We start from the raw sequence: 24883 nt of genomic DNA on the forward strand, positions 1-24883 counted from the left end.
ACTGCCAGCACAGAGCCTGACGCAGGGCTCGATCCCATGAACTGTGAGATCATGACCTGAGCCAAAACCAAAACTCAGATGCTCAACCGACTGAGCCACCTAGGCGCCCCAGGCCAGGGGTAGTTTTAAATGCTCCTCAGTGGTTCTGTGGGCATCCCAGTTGAGTGTGAGCATACCTGCGGACCAGGGTCGGGGATCGGGGAGCAGGAAGCAAGTGTCCGCCTGTGGGAGCCCCATCCTGAAGGAAGCTGGTGGTGCCTTTGCCGTCTCAGGGTGTCACTGACAGCAGGGAGCTCTCTGCTTTCACTTCTGAGTGCTCTTGCCCACTGTCTTCCTCCAGGAACGTCGCTCTGTGCCCCAGGGCAGAGGCCTCCCCCAAGAGGGCTGAAGCAGCAGCTAGCTCATGTTTGTGGTGGCGCCTTGCTGGGAGTATAGGAGAGGTGGCCCCTGAGGAAGGAGCACTACGTCCACTTGGCGACACGGGCTGTATATTCACTTCCCTTCTCTGGCTCTTGTCTGGGCCCTGCTGGCCACGAGGGAGCTGAGGTGAGGAGTCACCTTCCTCTTGGCTAAGAAAGTTGAGACCCACAGAAGCACGTGGTCTAGATGATGGCTGGCTGCCGGAGGCTGAGGCTGCTGGCCCCCCGCCAGAAGGGCTGATGCAGGTGCTGGGGCTACCTGGCATTGCCCGGGGTGGAGGCCCACCTGCCTTCACATCTCACCAGCCTTCCAGCCTGTCTGACACTGTTGTCGGTGCGGAAGAGGCAGCTCAGATCTCAGAGGCTTTCTGCCTTAGGGTGGCTTCTCTGAGCCCTCCGCTGGCCGAGAGAGGGACAGCCTGCAGCATGTGCTGAGGGGCAGGGGGCCAGACATCCCTCTGTTCCAGCCAGGCGGGCAGGAGTGTCGGCTCCTGTTTCAGCAGACAGGGCTGTAGGCTCCCACGGATGGTGCAGGTGCTTGAGCCCTCTGGGGACCACCAGTGCCAGGTCATTGCCAGAAGCAGCCCGTGATCACCAGAGGTGTGGAGGGCCCTGGGAGTGGGTGCAGAAATTAAAGCCTGCGAGTCCAGCACAGCTGGTGCCCCGGGACGCCTGGGGATGATGGGATCAGCGCTTCCCCAGCCTGCCCAGTCCTTCCTGGCCCGCGAGGGAGAGCCTGTGCCAACACCTTCAGGGCCCCCGGGGCCTCTCAGAGCATATCTTGGGGATACCCAAGGCCTCCCTCAACATCTCTGAGTGGGCCCTGAGTAGGTCGAGCAAGAGGCGGGCAAGACAGGGCCGCCTTTTGTTGCACATTCCTGTGGCTCATTTTCTTTCTCCTTTTTGGGTACTTGCTTGTCACCAGATTGCGCTTGGAGAGGCCAGCAGAGAAGGAGGATGCGTGGGTGCGCAGAGGGCCAGGGGCACAAAGGAACCGGGGTAACGGCAGCTCTGCCACTGTGGGGGGGGGTGTATGCAGTGACTAAGGACGCAGCCCCCACGGGTCTCTGAACCAGGCACCTATGGGTTAGTGGTGGCCCTGACACAGGCCTATGGAATTGTTTTATTAATAATTTAATAGTAATAAAAATAACAATGTTTAAATTACTGTGTAGTATTCCATTGCATGGCTACTGGGACCTATTAACAGTGCCTGCTTGATGAATGCTTTGTTGCTTCGTTTTTTGCTGTTGATGCTATTTTAAGCCATGCTGCAGTGAATACTGTTGCATGTGCTTTTTTTTGGGCAAGTGTAAATATTTCTCAACAGATACCCAGATGCGGAATTGCAAGGTTGAAAGGAATATGCGTTTACGATTGATTTGAGAAGCAGACCAGGCTCTTCCCCTGGGAATGTTCCAGGGCTCCCATGCCCTCCGTACTTGACTCCCTGTACCCTGTCTGGTGCCCACCAGCAGCCCCAGTCCTCTAGAGCCTCCCCCCTTGGAGCATGCTTTTCAGCACTCACTTGGTTTTGTATGTCGCGGTGGCAGAGGCTTTATCCTGGAGGTCAGGTGGGCTGAGGCAGGGTGAAAGGAGGTTCTGTTTGCTAGCGGGCCAGGCTCGGCAGCTGGAACACAGTGACCCTCTGTGGCGAGAGGTTCTTTCTCACGTAGCAGTCCGGCGCTAGGTAGGCCTTCCAGGCTTGTAGGGTCCAGCACTGGGAAAGGGCGAAGGTGCAGAAGCGGAGAGCTCGTGCTGCATTATGGACAGGTGGTACAGAGGTGACACGTGGCCCTGCCAGCTGTATTCCGTAGGTGGGAGCTTGACCGCATGCCTGCACCTGAGAGCAAGAGGGACCAAGAAATGTCCCTGCTGGGTGGGCACACATGTGCCAGATAAAACTCTGTCTCAGTGGAGGGAGATAGGGGGAGACAGTCGTCCCCTGCAGAGGGGAAAGCCATCCAGACCATTCTGGTAGTCTGATGGGGGCCTGAGCCGGTGTGTCCCCAGAGCCTAGCACTGAGTAGGAGCCCAGCAGGTGTTTGTTTGATAGAAGAATAAAGAATGCATGGACAAAGGCGGGGGGTGGGTTACCCTTGGAGACTGAGAGCCTTGCTACAGGTAAGGGGGGGGTGTCAAGAGGAAGGGCTGTCCCTGCCCCTCCTCTGCCACTGGACCCACGGGACTCATGCCTTCCTTTCTCTCTAGCCTGTAGACACCTTGGGGCTGCCCAGCGCTGCTCTGAGTGGGAGGCGAGCAGTGCTGGCCTGAGCCTCCTTCCGGATTGAGAAGCGTCATGGCCAGCATCTTGCAGGCCTCTCTGGCTGCCTTCCTCCTGCTGCCTGTGGTAAGAGCCCAGGACCCTCCCCTCTGTGATCATTTGGAGCCCCAGGCTCATCTGAACCCTCATCCCAGGGAAGAAGCTGCGTCTTTTGTATGCCCTTAGCCAAGCTCAGTTCACCTGGCTGGTGTCTCTGCCTGAACCCCCACTGGGCCATTCAGTGCCTTTGTGTGAATTACAAAGGGTGCCCCTTCCTCAAGACCCTGTACTCATTTGGCCAGAAATTGTGACACAATTTATAAATCTATTATGTTGGTGACATGTGTGGCAACCTTTAGGGTTGTGCAGTATACAACCTGCTTGACTGTATGCAGGGGCCCTAGTCACAGCGGCAGAAAGTATTTTGATCCCAGTCCCCAGCCCATGAGTCTCTGCTAGGTTAGAGCTCAGAAGCCTGCTCTTTGCTCATGCCTCTTCCTGAACACGGGAAGGGTCAGGGAGGAGGGTTCCTAGGCATTGGCTTCTGCCTCTCAACCTGGGAATTTAGACCAGCAGTGGATGCGCTGTTTTCGGAGCCCTGGATGCCAGTCCTGCCTCTTTCCTGCCTTACTGCGTGACCATGGAGAAGCTTGCCTCTCTCCCCGGAAGCCTGCACATCTGTGAATAGTCAAGACTAGACTGGATCCCTCAACATGTCTTGTGCCTGCCTCCGTATTTGCAGACATCCCTTTGAAGAACCATCCCTGCCCCAGAGTTTTAAGTTAAAGTGATAGCATTAGAACACAGCTGTCATGATAGTAATGCATGGGCTTTGAAGTTACTTGGTCCTATGCTTAAATGTAGTACCTGCCGCTAGCTGGCTGTGTGACCTTGGGCAGGAACTTTTTAATATTCTGAGTCTTGGTTTCTGCTTTTGTAAAATGTTGGCAGGACTAAATGAGAGCAGCTAGTAGGTCCCGCTGAATGCAACCACTGCTCCCTTGCCTGCCGCCCCTGGGAGTGCACTTCCTTTCTGAGTCCCCAGAGGAGAGAGAGGATGAGCTTTCTAAGCCCCTTCTGTGTCCCACCCCCTACTTGCTTCCCTAAGGCACACCAATAGCCTCGTGGTCTCTGGAGCCAGACTGCTCTAGGTTCAGAGCCTTGCTGTATGGTGTACTAAGCTGTGTGACTTCGAAAAAGTTACTTAATGTCTCTGTGCTTAGATTCACATCTGTCAAATGGAGAATGATGAAAATAGTACCTACTCTGTAGTGTTCTTGAGGTGTACGTGCATATGACAGAATAACGCATGTGCGTAATATAGTGTTATATATGTGTTTGCTAATATTATTATAACACATGGAAACTGAGACCCAGGGTGGGGTGGAGTCCACCGAAGGCCACACATTGAATTGGTGAAGAAGAGCCTCAGGGAATCTGTGGTAAAGTGGAGTCTGGGGCCCCTGCTGGCCTGGAAATCTTTCTGGCACTATTCCTGCTTCTGCTCCCCATCCCTCACACACTGCCCCTGGGGCTTAGGTAAAAGGGCTTGTACATGAACCTCCTGGCTCGCTCCTACCGTCCATCCCATGTGTCCCTCGCAGGTCACTGCCATGCACTCTGACTGCATCTTCAAGAAGGAGCAAGCCATGTGCCTGGAGAAGATCCAGAGGGTGAACGACCTGATGGGCTTGAATGACTCCTTCCCAGGTGAGTAGGGTGGTGAGGAAGGCCTGGCGTCCCCAGCGTATCCAGCCCAACCTTTGGAAACTGGCGTCCCAGCCTCTGGCCATTTTGTAGAGAATTGTGGAAGGTTCAGGTACCTGGGTCCTTCTGAAAACCCTTCGGGGCGAGGTGTCCTGGATCTGCTCTGGGCAGGACCCTCAGGTTTCCCTCCTCGGAGACAGCCTGCCCTGGATGTCTCATTCTGGAGGAGGCTGTTCTGGGTGGCTGGCTGTGGCCACTTCTTTCCCATGGGGGCTGGTGTCTGAGCTGGGAAGCTGCCGTTAGAGAGCTCATTAGCAAGCAGCCCGGGCCTGGTGGCAGCAGGGACACAGCTGTTGCCAGTGGCCGAGCCAGAGAGCACCTGGGCACCCAGGGCAGGCAATGTGGGGTCATTTCCCTCTTCCTCTGCTCACTCCATCAGAAGCCAGAGAACAAGGCTGCAGGAGGAACCCCACTCCTGGCTGCAGTCCTTCTCCTGGGGCTGCCGTTAGCATTGTGGCGGGGCGGGGGTGGGGGGGGTGGGTACTGCTTTCTGGTGCTGGATGGGGCTGTGCGCTGCGGGATGCTTAGCAGCCAGAGCTCTCTCCGTTAGATGCCAGTGACAACCCAAAATCCCTTGCACCTTTCCCAAGTGTCCTGAGGGCGTGGCATGACCCCTGGCTGAGAACCAGGGGTCTGTGTAACCCTCCCTTCCCGACTCTCCATTGCAGATGGCACACTGAGGCCCATGGGGCCGAGGCACCCTCAGCTTCCTGAGTCCCAGTGGGGCCAGGAAGAGGGTCTGTGTGGGAGCTTGGGGATTTGGGGGTGGGGGCATCCCTGGAGGTCTTGCCGGCCTCACTTGCACCTCAGTTGCTGGAGGCTGGGCTCTCTGCCCAGGCTAGAGGGCTCCACTTTTCCCTCTGGATCCTCCCCATTTATGAGGAGCTCTTCTGAGCACCATCTGTTTAAATACTTGATTAATCGGCAGCCCAGTTAAATGTAACGGTCCCTCTGGGCTGAGCTCCCTGTACAGTCAGTGAACATTAACTGGTAATGAAGCTGCTCCTGGCCATGCTGGCCTTTCCCTCCGGGCCAGGCTCTGGCTGAGCCCTAACCAAGGCCGAAAGTGGATTCTAGGCCCCGCCATCCAGGGAGGCTGAAGCAGGGGTCCCAAATGGGCACAACAGTTGCAGGAAACCAAATGAGTATCTGGTCCAAGCCTTTAGTCCAGGAGATGGGAGGTGGGGAGCCCTGGGGGCAGGGACTCTTTAGACCACACAGGGGTGGGAGTGGGTATCAGGCTGAGGTGCCCTGCTTCCCAGCCCAGGGCAGGTCTCAGATACACTTGGGGTTGAACAATGAGAAGCATCCAGGAGGGAAGAGTAGAGGTGGAGGGTGGGGTGCAGGTTAATTGTACAGCAATTTGTGGAGCCCTGGGTTAGGAAAGGACATGAAGGCCTGCCCACAGGGGTGTTCTTGAAGAAGAAGCATGAGTGAGACAGATGTATCGATGGACTCCCTCCCCAGGGGGAGTGGGGGGAGGGGGTCTCGCTGTCCCCCACACAGTGCTGCTCAGAAGAGGGGGAAAGGAGTTCTCTGTGGGGAAGATAGGGAAGGATTTATGGAAAAGGGGGTATTTAAACCAGATTCTTGGTTCTCAAACCTTGCTGCACATCAGAATCACCAGGAGCTTTTAGAAAAATGTACCCAAGCCACAATCCAAACCAATTAAATCAGAACCACAGCTCATTATAGTCATGATTTTTAAAGGCTCCTCAGGTGATTCCTGAGGTTGAAACCCGTAAGCTAGGCTTAGGGAGGAGCAGACACGTGATGGCAGGTGAAAGCCCAGGGATGGATGAGTGGCAAGAACATTCTAGGCTGAGGGGACCCCAGCAGCAAGAGGAGGGGGAGGGGAATTGGTAACTTCCTGTATCTGGAACCCTGAATTGGAGGGGTGGGCTACAGAGAGGGGGTGGCTGGGGGTGGGCTACAGAGAGGGTCTGGCTGAGAGTCCTAGGGGCCCTGTGAGTCAGGACCCACCACAGGTCACCCTCAAAACTGGACTTGGGTGAGGGACCCCAGGTCTGTGGAAGAAATTCACTCATCCACCCACACACTCATTCATTGACTCATTCATTCATTCCTTCACTTGCTCATTCATTTGTTCATTCATTCATTCATTCATTCACTCATTCATTTGCTCACCCATTCTCTTATTCAGGCAGTTACTCATTTGCTCACTTATTTGCTTACTCATTCATTCACTTATTTGTTCACTCATTCATTCACTCACTCATTCACTCACTCGTTCACTCACTCGTTCACTCTCAGTCACTCTCGTTTATTTCGTTCACCCACTCATTCACTCACTCATTCTTTCAACTCACATGATAAGCTGAAACCTTATTAAGCAAAGTCAAAAGGCAGCCAACAGGTGGAAAAGAAAAGGAGGCTGAGGGCCCAGCCGGACCACCACCTCTGTGGCCCTTTCTTTCTCTGTGGCTTAGAACATTCTCTATTAAAATGTGGGGGTGGGATGGATCATGTTAATAGTCAATATTTACAAAGACTTACCATGTGTTGGTCACTGTGGTAGTGCTTTTCTTCTCCCTCTGCAGCAACGTAGGAGGTAGGGCCTGTTATTACCCCTATTTTATAGATGAGAAAACTGAGGCACAAGAAGGTTTTATACCTTGCTTAGAGACAGTTCAATAAGATGCAGAAGTGAAACTTGTATCCAGGCATTCTGTGCCCTCAACCACTGGGATACACTGCCTCGGAAGAAGGATAGGATACACTGAGGCCTTAGTCCCCATCACCAGCCAAGTGACCTTGTGAAGGGCACTTAACACCTTCATTTTTCGGTCTGCAAAATGGAGGGGAAAATAGTATCTATCAAATAAGATTATTGCACTTAGTGCCAATCGTGGAGAGTGCTAAGGGTGACATGTGACATTTGCTGAGTACTCGGCAGAGATGTTATAGTTACTTAGAGTTGTCATCTTACAGTGTGGACTGCCTCTAGGGTGTCCCTCCCATCTTCTGCTAGATCTGAGTTCTGGGGAAGTGTGGAAGTCTCTGCAGGAAGCAGGGCAGTACATTTTGGAACAATCTGGAAAGGTTTTCTTTTTTTTTTAATTTTTTTTTTTAATGTTTATTTATTTTTGAGACAGAGAGAGACAGAGCATGAACGGGGGAGGGGCAGAGAGAGAGGGAGACACAGAATCGGAAGCAGGCTCCAGGCTCTGAGCCATCAGCCCAGAGCCCGACGCGGGGCTCGAACTCACAGACCGCGAGATCATGACCTGGGCTGAAGTCGGACGCTTAACCGACTGAGCCACCCAGGCGCCCCTGGAAAGGTTTTCTGGAAGACCAGAGGAGGGGCTGGGAACCAGATCCAGGCTGCAGAAGGCTGATGGAGAAGCATGGGAAGGGGAGAGAGACCTCCAGGAGGGGGATGACCCGATAAAGGTAGGAAGGGAACAGTGAGTAGGGTGGGTGGGGACCGTAACAGCTGGCACTTAAATACCAGGGGCAGCTTCTGAATCTTCCCACGCACATCGTTGCATGGCGTAACTCACGTAACCTCAGCCACCCATGGGCTGGGCAGAGTTTTCCCTCCCATTTTACAGCTGAGGCTCCGCAGACTCACAGAAGTGAGCTTGTTAGCCCGTTACCTGGTAAGTCCCGCAGCCAGGGAAGGAGGGGCCGGCGTGTGCCTTTGGTAGTTCTGGAGTCCTTGCTGTTAACCTCTACATTGTTCTGTGGCTCAAAAGAGGTGCGGAACCACACCCTCCTGCCTTGTGCAGTGAAATATCACTTGGCAAGAGGAAGTTGCAATGAGGCTGGAGAGAGAGGTAGGTAGGTGAGGAGGGCCTTCAACGTGCCCCCAGAGGCCTGTACTTCACTTGGCTACAAAAAGGCTAAAGGGCATTTGTGTTTCTAGGGGCCAGGATAGCATGAGGCCTCAGCTTCCAGTGACCCGCTTGGCCGGGTTGCCCAGGCCCCAGCGCCAGGGCCGTGGAAGGAGAGACCCAGGAGTGTCCAGCCCGGTTCACTGCAGGCCCGTGGTCAGCAGAGTTTTCCCCTACAAGCTGAGGTTGGAAGAACCCCTCCTCAGGGGGCTTCAGAGCATGTGGCCTCTGGGCATCTTTCTAGTGTCGAAGTTCTGGGAGAGCACCGGTCTTGCTGTCAGCAGACAGGGGAGAGTTTGCTGGCCCCTTCATTTCCCCCGTGTGTTCCATTTGAGCCTCAGGTCCTTGCGGCATCCTTGTTGCTGTGCAGCCGAGCCAGGCTGCTGGACCTTCCGATTCAGCCTGCTTGTGAAATACAGGCAGCAGTTCGTCTCTGTGCTGTGTGCAGTGCGTTAGAAACCCCGGGGGGCACTTAAAGATGCTGATATCCAGGCCCTTCCCGGGCCCATGTGATCAGCATTTGGGGGCAGGGAGGGGGAGGGAGGTTATTAAAAGTATGTGTTAAAAGCCTTCAGATGATTCTACAGGATATCCGAGTTTGAGAACCATTGGTGTGGGCAGAGGATAGCATCCACGGGGTGCCCACGTCGTCTTGGATGAGGGAACAGGTCCCAGAGCACAAGCAAGCCAGGCTGGGAGCTCATTCTTAGCCAAGAGTCAGATGTAACGGAGAATTGGCAGTTGGCATGGGGTTGCCAGTCCGTGCTTGGGTGAACTGAGAGAGGCCAGCCCTCTCGCTGCACCCCTTCTTTGCCCCTCCCCTGCCCCTTCTGTCCCTAAGCGCACGATGCACTTGCAAATGGAAAAAGATCTGTCGGCTTGTTCCAGTAACTGTGAGTTGTGAACTCACAGTAATGCACTGACCTGTTTTAGAAATATATTTATATGTATTTCGTATGTTTCCCCATCATCTTTTAAATCCAGTGAAGTGAGTGCATTGGAAGGAGGACACTGGTCTGCTGGAGGTGAGGTTGTTCCATGCTACTGTGCGTGTGTGGTTGGGGCTGTGGGCAGCTCCCACGAAGGCAGCTGTTTCTGGTCAAATCCTTGTCTGTCCCTGGGACACCCCAAAGAGGACATGGTAATGCACAGAGTGGCCTTCGGAGTAGAAGCCAAGGGACAGAGAGATGTAGGGGTGGGATTGGGGTAGCGGGGAAAGGTACCGGAGCTCAGCAGACAGCTGAAGAGGGTAGAAAATACAGGTCAGGCCACAGACCACTACGTGGTTTTGTTCACAGCGTCCTTGGTGTGTTTTAAAGATGTTTATTGAGGCTGTTATTGAGGAGCTATATTTAATGGTTTTGTACCTCATCCTAAGCCCTGAAAGCTCAATGGGGCTTGAGACAGCACTGAGTCCAGCTCTGTCACATGACACAGGGAGAGGTCGAGGCTGGAGGTGGCAGTCACTGGCTGAGTCACACAGAAGGCCGGAGCCAGCTCTGGGACAGGACCCAGGTCTGCCCTTCTAGCTGGGGGGGTGCCCTTTGTGCCGCAGTGCTCTTGTGCCCAGAGAGAAGGAGAAAGGACTCCTGTGCGTGGGAACGGTGTCTCCACTCTTGACAGTCCCCGGGACCCACACAAGTCACAGGCGCAGCCTGCTGGGTTGGTGGCTTTGTTCTCCTTGCTCAGCCCAAGTGGCCTGCCCGTGCAGGGTGAGTCCAGCCAGCACCTCCCCTTTGCAGGGCTGTGGGCTTCCACAGCCTGGAGGCCCTCTCTGCATTTCAGTGGGCTTTTTCGGTGTGGTCCTCCTTGGGGGTGCCCCCTACTCTGGAAAAGATGGAAGAGGCCTACGGTGGCCATGGCTGGGGCAGGAGGGAGGAGGCTTGGAGGGAAGATGAGAAAGCCTGCTTGTTGCTATTCTGATCCAGTCCCTGAGGCCTGTCCTGGGTGCAAAGTGTTGCGTCTCAGCCCCCACCTCCACTCTCACCAGAAGAGGAGAGGCCCGGAGGAAGGGGGGCCACTTCAGGGCTGGGCCCAGGCTCCTCACCCCAGGAGCAAGATCAGCTTCTTGACTGTACCTCCCTGCCGCTCTGAGATTGAATGGGCCCTCAGCATGAGAAGTGGGGTCTACAGGGACCCTCACCCGGAGGAATTTACTGCCCCTGTCTGACAAAGGGTTCCGTTTCTGTCCAAACTGGTTTTTCTTTAGTCTTGTAGTTCTCACACTTGAGCCTGCATCAGAACTTCCTGGAAGGCTGTTAAAACACAGAATTACTGGACCCAGCCCCAGAATTTCTGACTCAGTGGGGCTGGGTGGGGCCTGAACATCTGTATTTCTGGCAAGTTCTCTATGGTGTTCCTGGTCTGGGGTCCCCACTTCGAGAACCACTGACTTCCAGAGGGGAGGGCTGCATCTTCAGTCCCCAACCCCCGATGCCCCTTGCACTGAGATCACAGCTGGTCCCCATTTTACGGATCAGAAATATTGGCTGTAAAGTAAATTGCAGTAAATCGAATCATTTTTTACCCTTGAATTGTGTGCTAAAATGAGGGGCTTGTTCTAACAATACCCAAGCATCCTCAAAGGGAGGACGGCGTCTTTGTCTGAGTCCCTTTGGTGCCCCTGGTCTCATGGGTTTTGAGCACTGTGGGGAACTGGACGAAATCATCACCATGACAACCTGCGATTAGCTCCTTATTTTGTTCCAGTTGAGGCTAATGGCCCTGTGTTCTCTCTCTGTTCAGTGTGCCCAAGTGGTCTTTTCCCCTCCTGCTGTTGCAAGGCACTTCCTCTCGTTGGCTGCTTTGTGCAGTGTCTTAGTGGGAGCAGCTCCCCAAGAGTGCACAGGGCTATCCCCTGGAGCAGGAAACTCGAGGTGTCTGAATTCCTCTGACCTGGTGCCATAGAGACTTTGAGTTGGGGCGGGGGGTGGGGGCGCGCAGACTGAGCCAGGAGGGCACAGGTGGACTTTGTAGAATTGGGGAACCAGAGGAAAGGTGAAGCGGGAGGCTTGGGGGCGTCAAAGCAAAGAACTCTCGCAGGGGATAGGAGCCATTCTGATTTTTGACCTCTTCTGCAGGGGGGAGGAGGGGAGGGAAGCAGTGTATGATGTACTTGACCGTGTCCTCCTTGGAGCCTGCTTTCCTGGCTGCTATGTCACTAACGTCTGGTTTTCCCTATGTTTCTGGCCACTCCTCCTCCGTCTTCTTTGCCAGCCCCTCCTCTGAATGCTGGCATGCCTTCTTCTGTTGAGGCCAGGCCCTATTGTCTTCCCTTTTCTTCTCTAATGCACACCGCCTCACGGGACCTGTCATCCAGGTCCGTGGCCCTACCACGCACCCCTGTGCCAACCGCTCCCCGTTCCCTGCTTCCAGTTCCGACTTCCCCTCTGCACTCTGGACTTTTATCTAACCGCCTATTTGAAATCTACCTCCACTTGGCTCTTGGCACCACCTCAAACTGAACGCGCTCCAAACGAGACTCCTGAGCCGCAGCCCAATACCCTCCACCGTTTGCTTCTCACCCGGTTCTCTCCCCTGTGGGGAATGGCGAACCTCTCTAGCCACGCAGACCCTCAAGCCAGAAATCCAGGTAGCATCCTTGGTACCTCCTTCTCTTTCACCGCATTAGTCAAGGTAGCCTAGACTTCTTGCTGCAGTAACAAAAACCAAAAACCAACCAACCGAAAAAAAAAAAACCTTAAAGTTGCAGAGACTCAGCACACACCAGTCTTGATTGCTTGCACACGTCATAGGCCAGTGTGATTGGCAGAGGTGGGAGGTGGGGCTTGACACTGCACAGTCGTTCAGAGATCTGGGTTCCTTCCATCTCAGGACACTGCCACCCTCAACGTGTGGCCTCCAAGGATGCTACAGAGAAGGGAGAGGGAGAGAAAGGGCGCGGACTATGTGAGGGGAGCCTTTGAGAGCAGTTCGTCACCTCCACATACTGTTGGTGAGAACTCAGCCGCATAATGTGGATGAGTGCACTTGCCAGCCGTGTCTGGCCTGTCTGTCACCAAGCCCATCCGTTCTGCCTTCCAGCTCACCTACACACAGAATGCCTTTCCATCTCCGCTGTCCTGGCTCCACATCAAGTCCCTCCGCCATCCCCTGGACTTCTGCCATATCCTAACAGACATGTCTCCATGTTTGATTTGCTTCTCTTGAAATGTATTACCTTCCCACGCAGCTGAATCAGACCATGTGACTCCTTGTCTTAAAACGCATCTGTGGGAGGCAAAACAATGCCCCCACCAATGATGTCCACGTCGTGATCCCCAAAGCCTGTGAATGTATTACCTTACATGGCAAAAGGAACTTGGCAGGTGTAATTAAGTTAGGGATCTTAAGATGGGGAGAGTTACCTGGATTATTCAGGTGGATCCAATATAATCACAAGGGTCCTTATAAGGGAAGGAAGGAGGCGGGAGGGTCAGAGAAGGAGAGATTTGAGGATGCTTTGCTACTGGCTTTGAAGATGGTGAAAGGGGCCACAGGGCAAAGAATGTCTTGAATCTGGAAAAGACAAGGAGATGGACTCACCCTAGAGCCTCCAGAAGAAACACAGCCCTGCAGACATCTCCATTGTAGTCCAGTGACGCCTATATTGGACTTTCTGACCTCCGGAACCGTAAGAAATTGGGGCAGTTAGGTCACTGAGTCTGCTTTGTTGCAGTAGCATAGGAAGGTAATTCATCATCTGAGCCGCCTTCTTAGCATTTAGCATAAAATGCAAAATGTTTGTCATGACCCCCAGACTATAAGCTCTGTGCAGGCAGAGACTAGGGCTGTTTTATTCACTCCTGTATTGCTCTGCAGCGTCTGACTCATAACAGACACAGAGTTTCTTGAATAAACGAGAGAATAAATGGGAGGGTGAGGGGAGAATGCGAAGAAAGAAAAGGGTAAAAGGAGGAGGGAGAAGAGAAGGAGAAAAGGTGTTTCGGTATCCCGAACAGATGGGGATAGAGAAGCTGGATATATTCTGTGGGGGTGGGGGGAAAACGAGTTGCTGTCCTTACTTAGAGAAACTCAAGGCTCTTTCCAGAGCCCAGATCCTATCCTCCTCATCTCCCCAGAAAGGGTTTCTGGGGGGGGGATTCAGAGCAGGCCCCATCAGAGCCCACACCACCTCCCTCAGAGACGGGCTGAGAGGGGGAGCTGTAGAAGTGTGCATGGGCATTCTGGGAAGCCTTGATGTGGCCACTGGAGTTTCCTCCTGCCCCCAGTGGGCAGAGGTCTGTGAGCTCCCGATGGGGTCAGGGACATTCTCCCCTAAAGGAGAACTGTGTCTCTATTCAGAGCATTTCTGACACTGAATATGTGAGTTTTCCACACCAAGCAATTCTCCAGTTTTCTGTGGGCCCCAGGTGGTCTCCCTACAATTTAAGTCACTTCTGATACTAACTACCTGGAGTTAGCATGGACCGTACTGGTTAAGGGTCTTAGTCTCAAGACTGCCCCCCCACCCCACCCCTGCCACTTCACACACCAATTTTGCAAATCATGAGTCCCCATGTTACACACTCTTCTGTCTGACTTGACTACAAATTGGGGGTTCCCATGACCCCCTTGTCAGGTTCAATAATTTGTGATAATGGCTCACAGAACTCAGGGAAACATGTTTACCAGTTTACTCTAAAGGATATAAATGAACAGCCAGACGAAGGGGTTCACAGAGCAAAGTCCAGAAGGATCCCAGGCGCAGGAGCTTCTGTCCCTGTGCAGTTTGGGGTGCACCACCTTCCTAGTATGTGGATGTGTTCACCAACCCAGAAACTCTTGGAACCCCATTGTTTAGGGTTTTTATGGAAGTTCTGTAATGTACGTATGATTGACTACACCCTTGGCCATTGGTGATTAGCCCCGCCTCCTCTGAGGTTGGTGGGTGCGGCTGAAATCACGTGGTTGGTTCCCCTGGCAACCAGCCACAGCAGCCAAGAGTCACCTCATTAGCATAAACTCAGGAGTTGTTGAAAGGGGCTTATGAATAACAAAAGACAGTCTCATCCTCTTGAGGAAATTCCAAGGACTTAGGAGCTCTGCCTAGGACCTGGGACGAAGACCAAACATATAGTTCTTATTATATCATGATATTACAGTCTTCTAAGTCCAGGTACTGGGATTGGGCCCAGTTTGTGGAGCGTGTCTGGCTCTGTCACTAAAATCAAGTTACGGATTTTAGTTCTAGTCTTTCCATCTGCCCTGACGCTGTAGGAATTGCTCCTAGGACCCTTAGTCCCTGGAGGGGAACCATGCTGGGAGCCTAAGGAGGCAAGAGGAGGGCTTTGATAGTGTGGCAGGCCACGGGGAAGGGGCGCACACCTTGGCAGATACCCCTTGGTAGATGTTTGTCTGGGCAATGGGGCCAGGGAGGGCAGCCCCGGACTGAGAATGCATTTCCCACCATGCCTGTGCACCTCTGGCCTCCAACCTGGGGGTCTCCTTCTCCCCTCCTGGCACCTCTGCCTGAGCCCTGTATCCTTCCCTGCCCTTCAGCCCTCAGGACTATGCTCCCTCTATTGAAAGTGGCTTGAGGGGTGCATGGGTGGCTCAGTCAGTTAGGCATTCAACTCTCGATTTTTGGCTGAGGTCATGATCTCTCGGGTTCCTGAGTTTGAGCCCTTCATTGGGCTCCTCGCACTGACAGTGCAGAGCCTGCTTGGAATTCTCTCTCTCTCTCTGCCCCTCCTGCACATGCTTGCTCTCTATCAAAATAAATAAATAAACACACACACACAGAACAAAAAGAGAAATTAGAGTGGTCTGAGACCTTGGGAATGTCAGCTGGCAGTAGCAGCTGGCACTGCCAGGGCCTAATGTTCCACATTAAGGGAACATCTGTTGGCTGGGGCTTCTAGGGCATGGGCCAGACACAGCCACACTCCACAGCCATTCCACCATCAGCATGGACCGTGGCAGCCAAAGATGTGCTGTTGGGTCTCTTTCAAGGACATGATGTCATAAGGAGCCACATGCCGGCTGGATGTCCTGCTGTGAAGGGTGGACAGGAATCGGCGATCACTGGATATTATTGGTGGTCCCAGTGAGGCCTGGGACCCTGCTCCCCTCTGGCCCCAGTGTCCTTGTCTTCTTGGTTTGTTACCTTTCAGAGTTTTCTATGGTGCTTCCAGCTCCCAAGCTTGGTCATTCCAGGAGCAGGAGACTATATGCCAACGTGACTGGGTGTGAATTCCAAAATAGTCAGATCTGAATTCTGAGAGACTGGGTTTTCTGCACTTGGAAGCTTTGGGTGCCTTCTTGTCCAAACGCCTCCCATAAGTCTGTCATGGGCCCCAACAGAGAGGCTGGGAGCACATGAGGCCAGTCCTAGACCCCCTGTCCCAGCTAGTGCCTGCCCAGGCATCCTCTGTGACCTGTTGGTGGCACCCCACTGGCATTTCTCCTCACCTTGCAGGGCTCTGCTGCTTCTCCCTGCCTGGGCCTGTCTCAGGGGAATGATTCTCAGGGACACCTAATTGAAATAATGAAATTAATGACAGTAACAACGGTGAACATGCATTGAGTGAGCCTGGAGTTCTAAGAGCTTTACATGTATGAATTCATGAATTGTCACAATAGCTCTGTGGGGTGGGACACTGTGGGTCACCCACTGGCTGTCTCTTATCTGGTAGAGAAGCCCTCTCTAAAGCCCTTATTTATAGACCCCTCAGCAGGATGTGGGTGGGTCTCTTCCTGAAACTGTATTCTGCTGTCAGACCCGCCCCCCCCCCCCCCCCCCATGCAGCCACCTCTCTCCTCCACCTTTGTCCCCTCTTAGGAATTACATCACCACATGTACCTCTACTGCCCACCTGGTAAATGTGGGATTCCCTGGGGCTCCCTCCTCCATGCCCTTCTCACTTCATGTCCCTTCCCTGGGTGAACTGCCAGGGGAAAAGTGAGGGGAAAGTGAGGGCCGGGCCTTGGGGGCCATATTAAGGACTTGAGGTGGGGTGGGCTGTATGACCAGGCTGGATCTTCCTTTTGGAAAGATCACTGTCACAGCTGTGTGGGGTGGAGGAGACTATGGTCCCAATGAAAGGTAGGTTGCCCTTTAACTAGGTGGGGGTAGGGGGTTGGAGAATAGGGCATGGATTCCACAAATATTTGGAACTCAAACCAACAGGATATGGTGTTCAGTTAGACCTGGAACAAGAAGGAGAAGGAGACCTAGCAAGGGTGGTCTGTTACCGAAACCCAACTTCAGCTACCCTTTGCTCAAAAAGCCAATGCTCGAGAGATGAATTTTGATTGGAAAGGAATATAGGCTTTGTTCAGGAAGCTGGCCACTGGGGAGAAGGCAGCCTTGTCCAAAGGCCACCGGGGAGAAGGCAGCCTTGTCCAAAGGCCAACTCTGAGGTTTCTGCCTGGCCTAGAGATTTTTTTTTATTTTTTAAATTAATTAATTAATTTTAATGGTTATTCATTTTTGAGAGAAAATGAGTGGGGAGGGGCTGAGAGAGGGACAGAGGATCTGAGGCGGGCTCTGCACTGACAGCAGAGAGCCTGATGTGGGGCTCGAACTCGCGGAACTGTGAGATCATGACCCGAGCCAAGGTCACACACTCAACCAGCTGAGCCTCCGAGGCGACACCCCCACCCCCACCACCAACAGGGATTTGTTTAATGGGTATAGGGCAGTTAATCAGTTAAGGGAGTGCGGTGGTCTGTTACATTTCTTGATTACATGCCCACTCGATGTAGCTTTAAGGCAACATTATGGTGCTAGGAGGTTGGCCAGGTTGGTGACAGGCAGAAGGGCTCTGTTCTTTTCTAAGAAAAAATGCGTGATCTACAGATTTATAAAGAGAGATTTAGCTAATTATGCGGGCTAAGGGTGCTTGCTAAAGTTTGAAGACGACTAGGTTAGCCAGAGGGTCAACTGAGGCGACATCAAGTCTAGGTGTCTAGCTGGGGCTGAGACAGGAGATCAGGCTTTAGTAGGAGATGCTGAGTTGAGTCTTGGACATGCTGGGTTTGGATTGCCCCGGACCCTTTATGCTGGGGATATCCAGCCACGGGAGGCTGCTTTCAGGGAGTGCAGGACTCGGGATGGGGAGGTTGTCTGTGTGTAGCTCTGTCCTTAAGTCCATGAACCAGTGGTCTTGTCCGAGGGGAGAGGCCAGGGCCAGGGTGGCCGCCAGCACCTGCATTCACACAGGGTCAGCAGGGCAAGCCCTGCCAGGGTGACGAGGTGGGCTGTGGGCGGCTGGTGGCCCAGGCCAGAGACATTTCAGTGGAGAGGGAGGTAGAGTCAGGAAAGGGTGGGGCATGAAGGGAGGTGAGAAAGTGGCCACAGGGAGTGTGGGAGCTGGAAGGAGAGAGAGGATGCATGGTGGGCAGAGGGGCAGGAGGGTCTGCTGAGCCCCCAAATAATATCTGGTTCGTCAAATAATATCAAATTATATCAAGTTCGTCATGCTCCCAGCAGTGCATGTCCAGTGAGACCCAAATCTGGATGATTCCCAGACACCCCTCAGCCTGTCCTTGCTCCCTCCTCCCTTTCCAGCTCTCAGTATTTGCCTGAACTGGGCCCGTGTCCCCCCTGCCCCCACACTGCGTCCCTTCACAGTCCCGGGCCGTGGCCATGCAGGCCTCTGCCTGGATGCCTCTGCCCTCCTCCTTCAGGTGTCAGAGCCTCGCCATCTGGAAGGCAGGTGCGGCCCTGGAGCAGCACCCTCAGGCCAGCCAGTTCCCAGCCCTCCCCTTAGGGGCAGGGAAGGCCCACCAAGGAGGCCGAGCTGAAGCTGGCCCCCAGAGTGATAGTGGAGGCCTGGAGGACTGGGGGGAGCTGGTGCGGGATGATGGGAGGTTGCTGTAAAGACCCCCGGCCTCTCATGCTTACTGATCCCGCCCTGTCCTGTTGCTGCTCTGTTTCTCTCTTCCCTGCCGTCCTGCCAGCACCGTGGGGCTGTGGGAGATGCAAAGTCAGATGAGCGCTCCCTCCCCACCCCAGGAACTCCTAAATGTCCCAGCTCCTCTTTGAGGGGTGTTCAGGGATGAGGCTGAGCCCTGCCTCACACAGTAAGCCTCACCTTCCCTCCAGGAAACTCTTCCCTCCCACTGCAAGGGCCTGGCTCACAAGGGTGTATGTGTGCATGTGTGTGGTGTGTGTGGTGCGTGTGCATGTGTGGGGCTGGGCCCCCCTCACCATGGCTCTCTTCCGCACAGGCTGCCCCGGGATGTGGGACAACCTCACGTGTTGGAAGCCTGCCCGTGTGGGGGAGATGGTCCTCGTCAGCTGCCCTGAACTCTTCCGAATCTTCAACCCAGACCAAGGTGAGTTTCCCCCTGGGACCTCTTTAGGCCTCGATTGGTCTAGTCTGCTCCCCACACTTGGGCCCCCGACCTACCTGGGACACCCTGAAGGCCGATATTGCCCACTCCAGAGCTCCCATACTGGTGGGAGGGTGAAACCACAGACCCTGGTCCACACGGGGCCACGGAGGCACCTGCAGACCGGGCCCCCAGGTCGACGTGGAGATGTGCCGTATGCGTGAGGCAATGTGCTCTCAGATGTGGGCTCCATCACTTACCCAAGTGGGGCCTGGAGCAAGGCAATTCACCCCTCTGTCCCTAGTCTGTCAAATGGGAATGTGGCATAGTGACTGGGGAATCAGTGGAGGAATGCATGTGGTAGTCACTCAGTCCAGGCCTTGACACATTTTAATGGTCAATAATGTTAGTTGGTGTTACTATCAATATACTTCATGCAGGGATGCTCAGAGGCTCAGAGAGACACCCAGATATGGACACACAACAAGACACCCTTAGGCAGCTGGATGTAAGACTCTTCGCCCATGTCCACACTCACATACCCACTTAGATACTGGGTATGTTGTCACAAAGAGCTCAGTTTGGGACATGTCTGTGTTTCAGGTCTTGGGGGGCCATTGATATGCTATGGAGATACTCAGGGGCCCCAGACCAATTTGAGAGTCCTAGGGGTGGGCAGTGGCTGAGTTGTATGACTCAAGACGTAGGGACAGGAGGGGTGCCTGGGTGGCTCAGTCGGTTAAGCATCCAACTCTTGATTTTGGCTCAGGTCATGATCTCACAGTTTGTGAATTTGAGCCCCACGTTGGGCTCTGCGCTGATAATGTGGAGCCTTCTTGGGGTTCTCTCTCTCTCTCTCTCTCTCTCTCTCTCTCTCTCTCTCCCTCTCTCCCCCCTCCCTCCCTGCCCCTCCTCTGCTCACGCTGTCTCTGTCTCTCTCAAAATAAATAAACTTAAAAAAAAAAGATGTAAGGACAGGAGGCAGAGGAGAGGGGGCAGTGCTCTGCCTAAAGGCACAAGGCCTTAATGACTACATCTCCAAGGGCAGGGGTCTGAGGAAAAGGGGATCATGCAGATCTCTTCTTTGGGGGTGAGTCCGCTGGGCTTTCCAGGCCAGTTCCCACCTTTCAGCTAGGACCTTGTAGCTCCTAAGAAAGGCTGCTGTCCAGCCAGTCCACACTGACTCTGGGAGGGGCCTATAGCCAGACCCTGGTCCTCACCCTACCCCTTGTGGCCATCAAGGGAAGCAGGGCACCAAGGTAGTGGGGGCAGGGAGAGGAAGCAGGGCTGGACTCCAGGCAGGTGATATCCTGAGAACTGGCCCACTGACTGCTGAGCCCTGGGTTGGAACCTTGTTTAGAGGAGGATGGAGGGATTAGAGGGATCTGAGTCACTTGTGTGGTCATGCACAGGACCTTGCCACCTGGCCCTCAGCTTCCTGTTTCACCTGCCTAAGGCTTAGGCCAATGTCCTTCTAGAACTGGAGAGTTCCAAGTTCCAATCCACTAGGGAGTCTTGCCTACCTCCGTGCCCCACCCTGTCTGTGAGAGGCAGAGGCATATTTTCTTTTACTCTTGGGACTTTTACTCTACAACATCCCTGACCCTGCCCAGAGGGGAAGGGGCTTGCAGAAGGTGGCAGTATGTTGGGGTGCAAGGCCCCATGCAAAGACCATGGAAGCAGGGTTTAGCTACAATGCCCCACCTCCCCTCCCCCCCACTTCCCCTTGTGGAGCTTTCAGCCACACCTCCCACCTCCAGACCTGCCAGCCCAGAGGGAGGGTGGCAGTTGGGCTGTCTCATCCTGAAAACTGGGGGACTGGGCGTGACCCAGAGCAGGACAGGAAATGAATTTGAAAGAGGAGACAAACTCAGGAAGCGCTGGGGTGTGGGGTACCATGTGCATGGCGGGGCATCAGGTGTGGTGACCGCAGGTGACTCAGCCGCATCTCTGATGCGTTCCTATGGAAACCACCTTCATCACTTCCTCCGTGCACGTATTCCTCTCATTCATCGTTTACTTGAAGTTTCTTACACATCCACTTTGAGTCAGGTACCATGGCAAGACTGCTGCTTTTCAACAACAAAAAAGGCAACATGAATCAGCAGTAAATTAAGATTTTAAGATTTAAGACCTTCACACTATATCCCTCCCTCTGGCAATTGCATGATGAATGTGTTATTTACATCTGATTCTTAATGGCTCATTAAGGCAGGGCCTTTTAGCATCTCTGTTCACAAAGCTGGATCAGTGAGATTTGCCTTAAATAGTTAGAAAGTTGAGAATGGCATTTCTCCTTTTGTTTTGCGGTTTCCAAGGCTGAATCTGTTCGCTGTAGTAGTTGTTGCTTTGCAGGTTATTGAAGATACAAGAGCACTAATCTCTCTCCTCCTCTCATTTCTCCTTAACTGGGTCCCGTGTCTGGCCCACCCCCAGCCTGTAGTCCTCATGGCCTTGGGTCCCCAGCAGAGTCTGGGAGTAGGGAGCAGGAGAGGGAGGAAATCGACAGGACCCAGTGAGAGCAGACTCACCATTAGCCCCCTTGTTCACCTCTGTGTTGTCTCTCTTTCTCTGTTTCAGTGTGGGAGATGGAAACCATTGGTAAGAGGAACCTTGGAGAAGACAGGCTGCTGATCATCTATCTGTCCATCTGTCCATCCAGCGAGAGCCCAGTTCTGACTGCTGGGAATGGGTGGGGGCGGAAGCAGAGGCTTATCAGAGACCAGGTTCTCCCCACACCAGCCACCTTTGGCCATCCGGGAGGTGGGGGACACAGGCAGATGGAAGGCACAGGTGCCTTGGTGTTGGGTGCTCACGGGCTGATTTGGGAGTATGAGACACACGCATGGAGGGGTTGGAAAACGAGCCTACCCGTGTGCCCAAGCATACATACAGGCCTGAATGTGTGTGTGAGCCCACGTAGATACTGACATCCTCGGTGGCTGTGAAGTTGAAATGTAGGGTAGGCTTGAGAGCATGGGAGACCTCGCTATGCAGTATGCAGGCGGGATAATGAGTAGGTCCGGAGAGGCTTCCTGGAGAGGGTGGCATGTCAGCTACGTGTTAAAAGCAGGACTTTGAGAAGTGGAAAGGAAACGAGGGTTCATTGCCAGCAGGGGATTCTTGATAAGAAAGGATGGAGGTGAGAATAAAGAGTCAGGAGAGAGAAAAAAAAATGTCTGAGGATGAAGTCCTGGGCTCATCCAGGATGAGATAGGTTTGGGTCTGAGATGGAGGCTTGCAGACCAAAGAAGAGACCCAAGGCCGGGACCCATATTGCTGCTCCTTGCCTTTTTCTGGAAAAGGGCCAGTCATCCTTTTCCATTCCCCTCCCAGTCCAGAGGCCCTCCCACCTTCCTGACAATATCCCGTTTCCACTTCCTGTTGCCCAGTGGGGAGAACTGAGTCATGGGCCATCATTAGCATCACAGAAATACAAAGCAAATGAGATTGATGCTAGAAGGCATGGTGTGTCAGAGCGGTGTGTGGCTGCCATGTGCGCTGAGGCCTTTTGGCCAAGACCCCACCTCTGGTGTCTGGACCAGGGATGGCCTTGGGCTACCAGGGTGGAGAGTATACCATGCATGGCCCCACACGTGGATGGCTGTGTGTGCTGACTCATGCCCACTTTTGTGCTTTGCAGGAGAGTTCGATTTCCCTGACAGTAACTCCTTGGATCTCTCAGGTGAGGTTATGGGTAAGCTGGGGCCAACCAGGGGCTGGCTGGAGGGAGGGCACCTGCTGACACGTGAGCTTGGGGGCCCCTATTCCAGGGCAGTCAGTGCCTTTCTGTGGCTGTGTGATCTTTGACAGGTCGCTCTCCTTCTCTGAAAAAGCTGTGGATTTTCTCCAGGGAAACTTGCACTCGTGTGCTCAGATAGAACATTGTGCATATAATTTCCGGGAGTGCAGATGTCTCAAAGCTTCATTGTGGACTCCCAAGTACAGATCCCCTAGATCAGAAGGCCCCTGATAGTTTGGAACTTCCAAAGGTGCAGTGGTGGTTCTCGAACTTTCACTGTGATCTGTCACCTAGTGAGCTTATAAAAACTCAGATTCCGGGACCCCACCCCCCAGAGTCTCTGATTTAGTAGGCCTGGGGTGAGGCCTGAGAATGTTCATTTCTAGCCAGTCTCCCAGTTGCTGCTTGATGGGCTGGTCTGGGAAGGGTGCCCACTTTGAGAACTACTGCCCTAAAATTCTGTGCTCCTATGAAATTGCTGGGGCAAAATAGCCTAGTGAAGTAGGCACAGCCACTACAAGTTTTTGACATTCTGGAGAGTACTCCATCTTCTGGAGATTTCCATCAGAACAATAGAGTGGCAAATTCGTGGAATAGTTCTGAACAAAATGGTTTACACGCTTCTGTGCCCACACTGTCTTATAAAAAGAAACAGAGAAAGAAGGAAAATAAAAGAAAGGAAATGGCTTCTACCTCTAGGACACTTTTACAAAATTGCTTTTCAAAACAGCTTCCCTTTCCTCTTCCCACCACCCTGATGTGGGCAAAGCAGAGAGGAGATGAGGTCCAGAAATGAGAAGGGACTTGGCCAAGGCCCTGATTCCCCCAGGACATGCAGACTTTCAGTGGGACTTGGAAGGAGGTTGCCAGCCAGTAACAGCCTGACATAGATTTGCTGGAAGAAAGAATTTGGCATCAAAATGTGGGACAGAAGTGACTCCTTCTTTCCCTGGGCCTGGCAGACGTCCTCCTCATCCTGTGTCACAGGACTCCAAACTCGAGAAGCAATGGAAACCAGTAATCCCCCACTCGGGGCAGAGCTGTCTTCTATGGAAGGGGTCACCCACCCTCTGCTGCTTCCCAGAGTCCCAGGAAGTATGTTTCTGACTCTCTTGGTAAAAGAGAATTGGCCCCAGCTCTTCCAACTCAACTGGCAAGGACATGAGGTTGGAAAAGTGCGGAGGGCTTTCTGGTCTTGGTCTCTGCCCTTTCCTCCTTCCTGAGCTCCCCAGAGGTGGCCTTGGCCACAGCAGGGGGATCCTTCCAGAAACATGGGTTCTGGAGGCCCCTTTTCCATAGATGTTACCTGTTGTACACAATTTTCTGGCCCCTGAATCCTGTAAAAGAAAAAAACATTCCCATGTGTCCTAATATACCAGGTAAGTTCCCAGAAAGCCAGTCTGGGGACAGGGGACAGCCTGGGGCCACACTCAAGTGCAGGAATGGAGGCAGAGGGTGCTGCTTGCCTTCTCCCCTCCATGGGGTGTCTGTGGTTCACCCTTACAGACAGTCAGGAGAGGGGAGGATGAAATGAGCAATCATTAAAGGCTAAAAGGCCCCAGGCGGGGCAAAAACCAATCTAGATTCCACTCTGTAGACAGGAAATGACTCCCTCTGCTTTGGTGTCCTGCAAAATGGCCTTTAAAGTCTATCAAAAGAAAATTAAAGCGCATTAGTGACAGAAAACAGACCTCTAAACCTGGGAAGACAAAAGTTTTTTTTTTTTTTTTTTTTTTTAAACTTAAATACATATCTTAATAAGATCTGGTGCTAGGTTAATGGAGGTCTGGTCCTTGTTAATTAAGCAAGCTGTGTGTCCCCTTTGTGCGGATATTGCTGCTGGAAGGCTCGCAGCTCCCCATGTATGACAGGAGCTCCTACATCACAGACACCTGAGGTGGTTACTGGACCAGAATCTGGGGGTTGGAACACAGCGGGGTTTGCAATGATGACCTCACATCATTCTTTTCTGCCCATTGCAATTTGACAAGTGCTGACACAGGGCCTAGGCAAGGGGCTCAGGCCTTTCCCGGGTGAGCATTTGCTAGTTCCAGAAGAGGAGGAGGCTGGACTCAGCCTGGCTCGGTCCCCTTACCGCTTGTTAAGAGATCTGCAGTGCCTGGTCCTCCCCAGTGTCCTTTGTGTAAAGGCTTAAGGGCACCAGCAATCACTATTTTCCCTCAGACAGTGGAAGATTTTGTGAACCTTCAGTCACCATGCTTCCCGGATGGGCATATGGGTTTCCAGAAATTCCCACTGAAGAAGTAATTTTCAAGTGAGAATTTCAGGGTCCTTTTAAATCATTTCTATGCCTCACTGAGTTTTTGTTCTACTGCAGACATGAGGGTGGTGAGCCGGAACTGCACTGAGGATGGATGGTCGGAGCCGTTCCCTCATTATGTGGATGCTTGTGGGTTCGATGAATATGAATCAGAGACCGGGGACCAGGTGAGTTATCTGTCCCCACCTGGAGGTGGTGGGGGTGGAGCCGAGGAGGCCTGTGGCGGGGTGTTCCCAGCAAAGGCCTTGGCTCCTATTGGGACTCCAGGAAGCT

At 53.3% G+C, this 24883-nt stretch overlaps 1 protein-coding gene across 2 annotated transcripts in view; it reads left to right on the plus strand.

Annotated features, from left to right (window-relative positions):
* The first annotated feature begins 2410 nt into the window (after positions 1-2410).
* ADCYAP1R1 (ADCYAP receptor type I) overlaps positions 2411-24883 on the plus strand; it is a 47899-nt gene continuing 25426 nt past the window's right edge. For both annotated transcript variants that reach the window (XM_042921499.1, XM_042921489.1), the window contains exons 1-6: positions 2411-2769; positions 4287-4392; positions 18483-18590; positions 21168-21188; positions 22231-22272; positions 24668-24777. In XM_042921499.1, coding sequence (XP_042777433.1) covers positions 2719-2769; positions 4287-4392; positions 18483-18590; positions 21168-21188; positions 22231-22272; positions 24668-24777 — 438 coding nt within the window. In that variant the 5' untranslated portion in view covers positions 2411-2718. The remainder of the gene's footprint in view (positions 2770-4286; positions 4393-18482; positions 18591-21167; positions 21189-22230; positions 22273-24667; positions 24778-24883) is intronic.

This window comes from Panthera leo, chromosome A2 (genome assembly GCF_018350215.1).
Source record: "Panthera leo isolate Ple1 chromosome A2, P.leo_Ple1_pat1.1, whole genome shotgun sequence".
Taxonomy (NCBI): Eukaryota; Metazoa; Chordata; class Mammalia; order Carnivora; family Felidae; genus Panthera; species Panthera leo.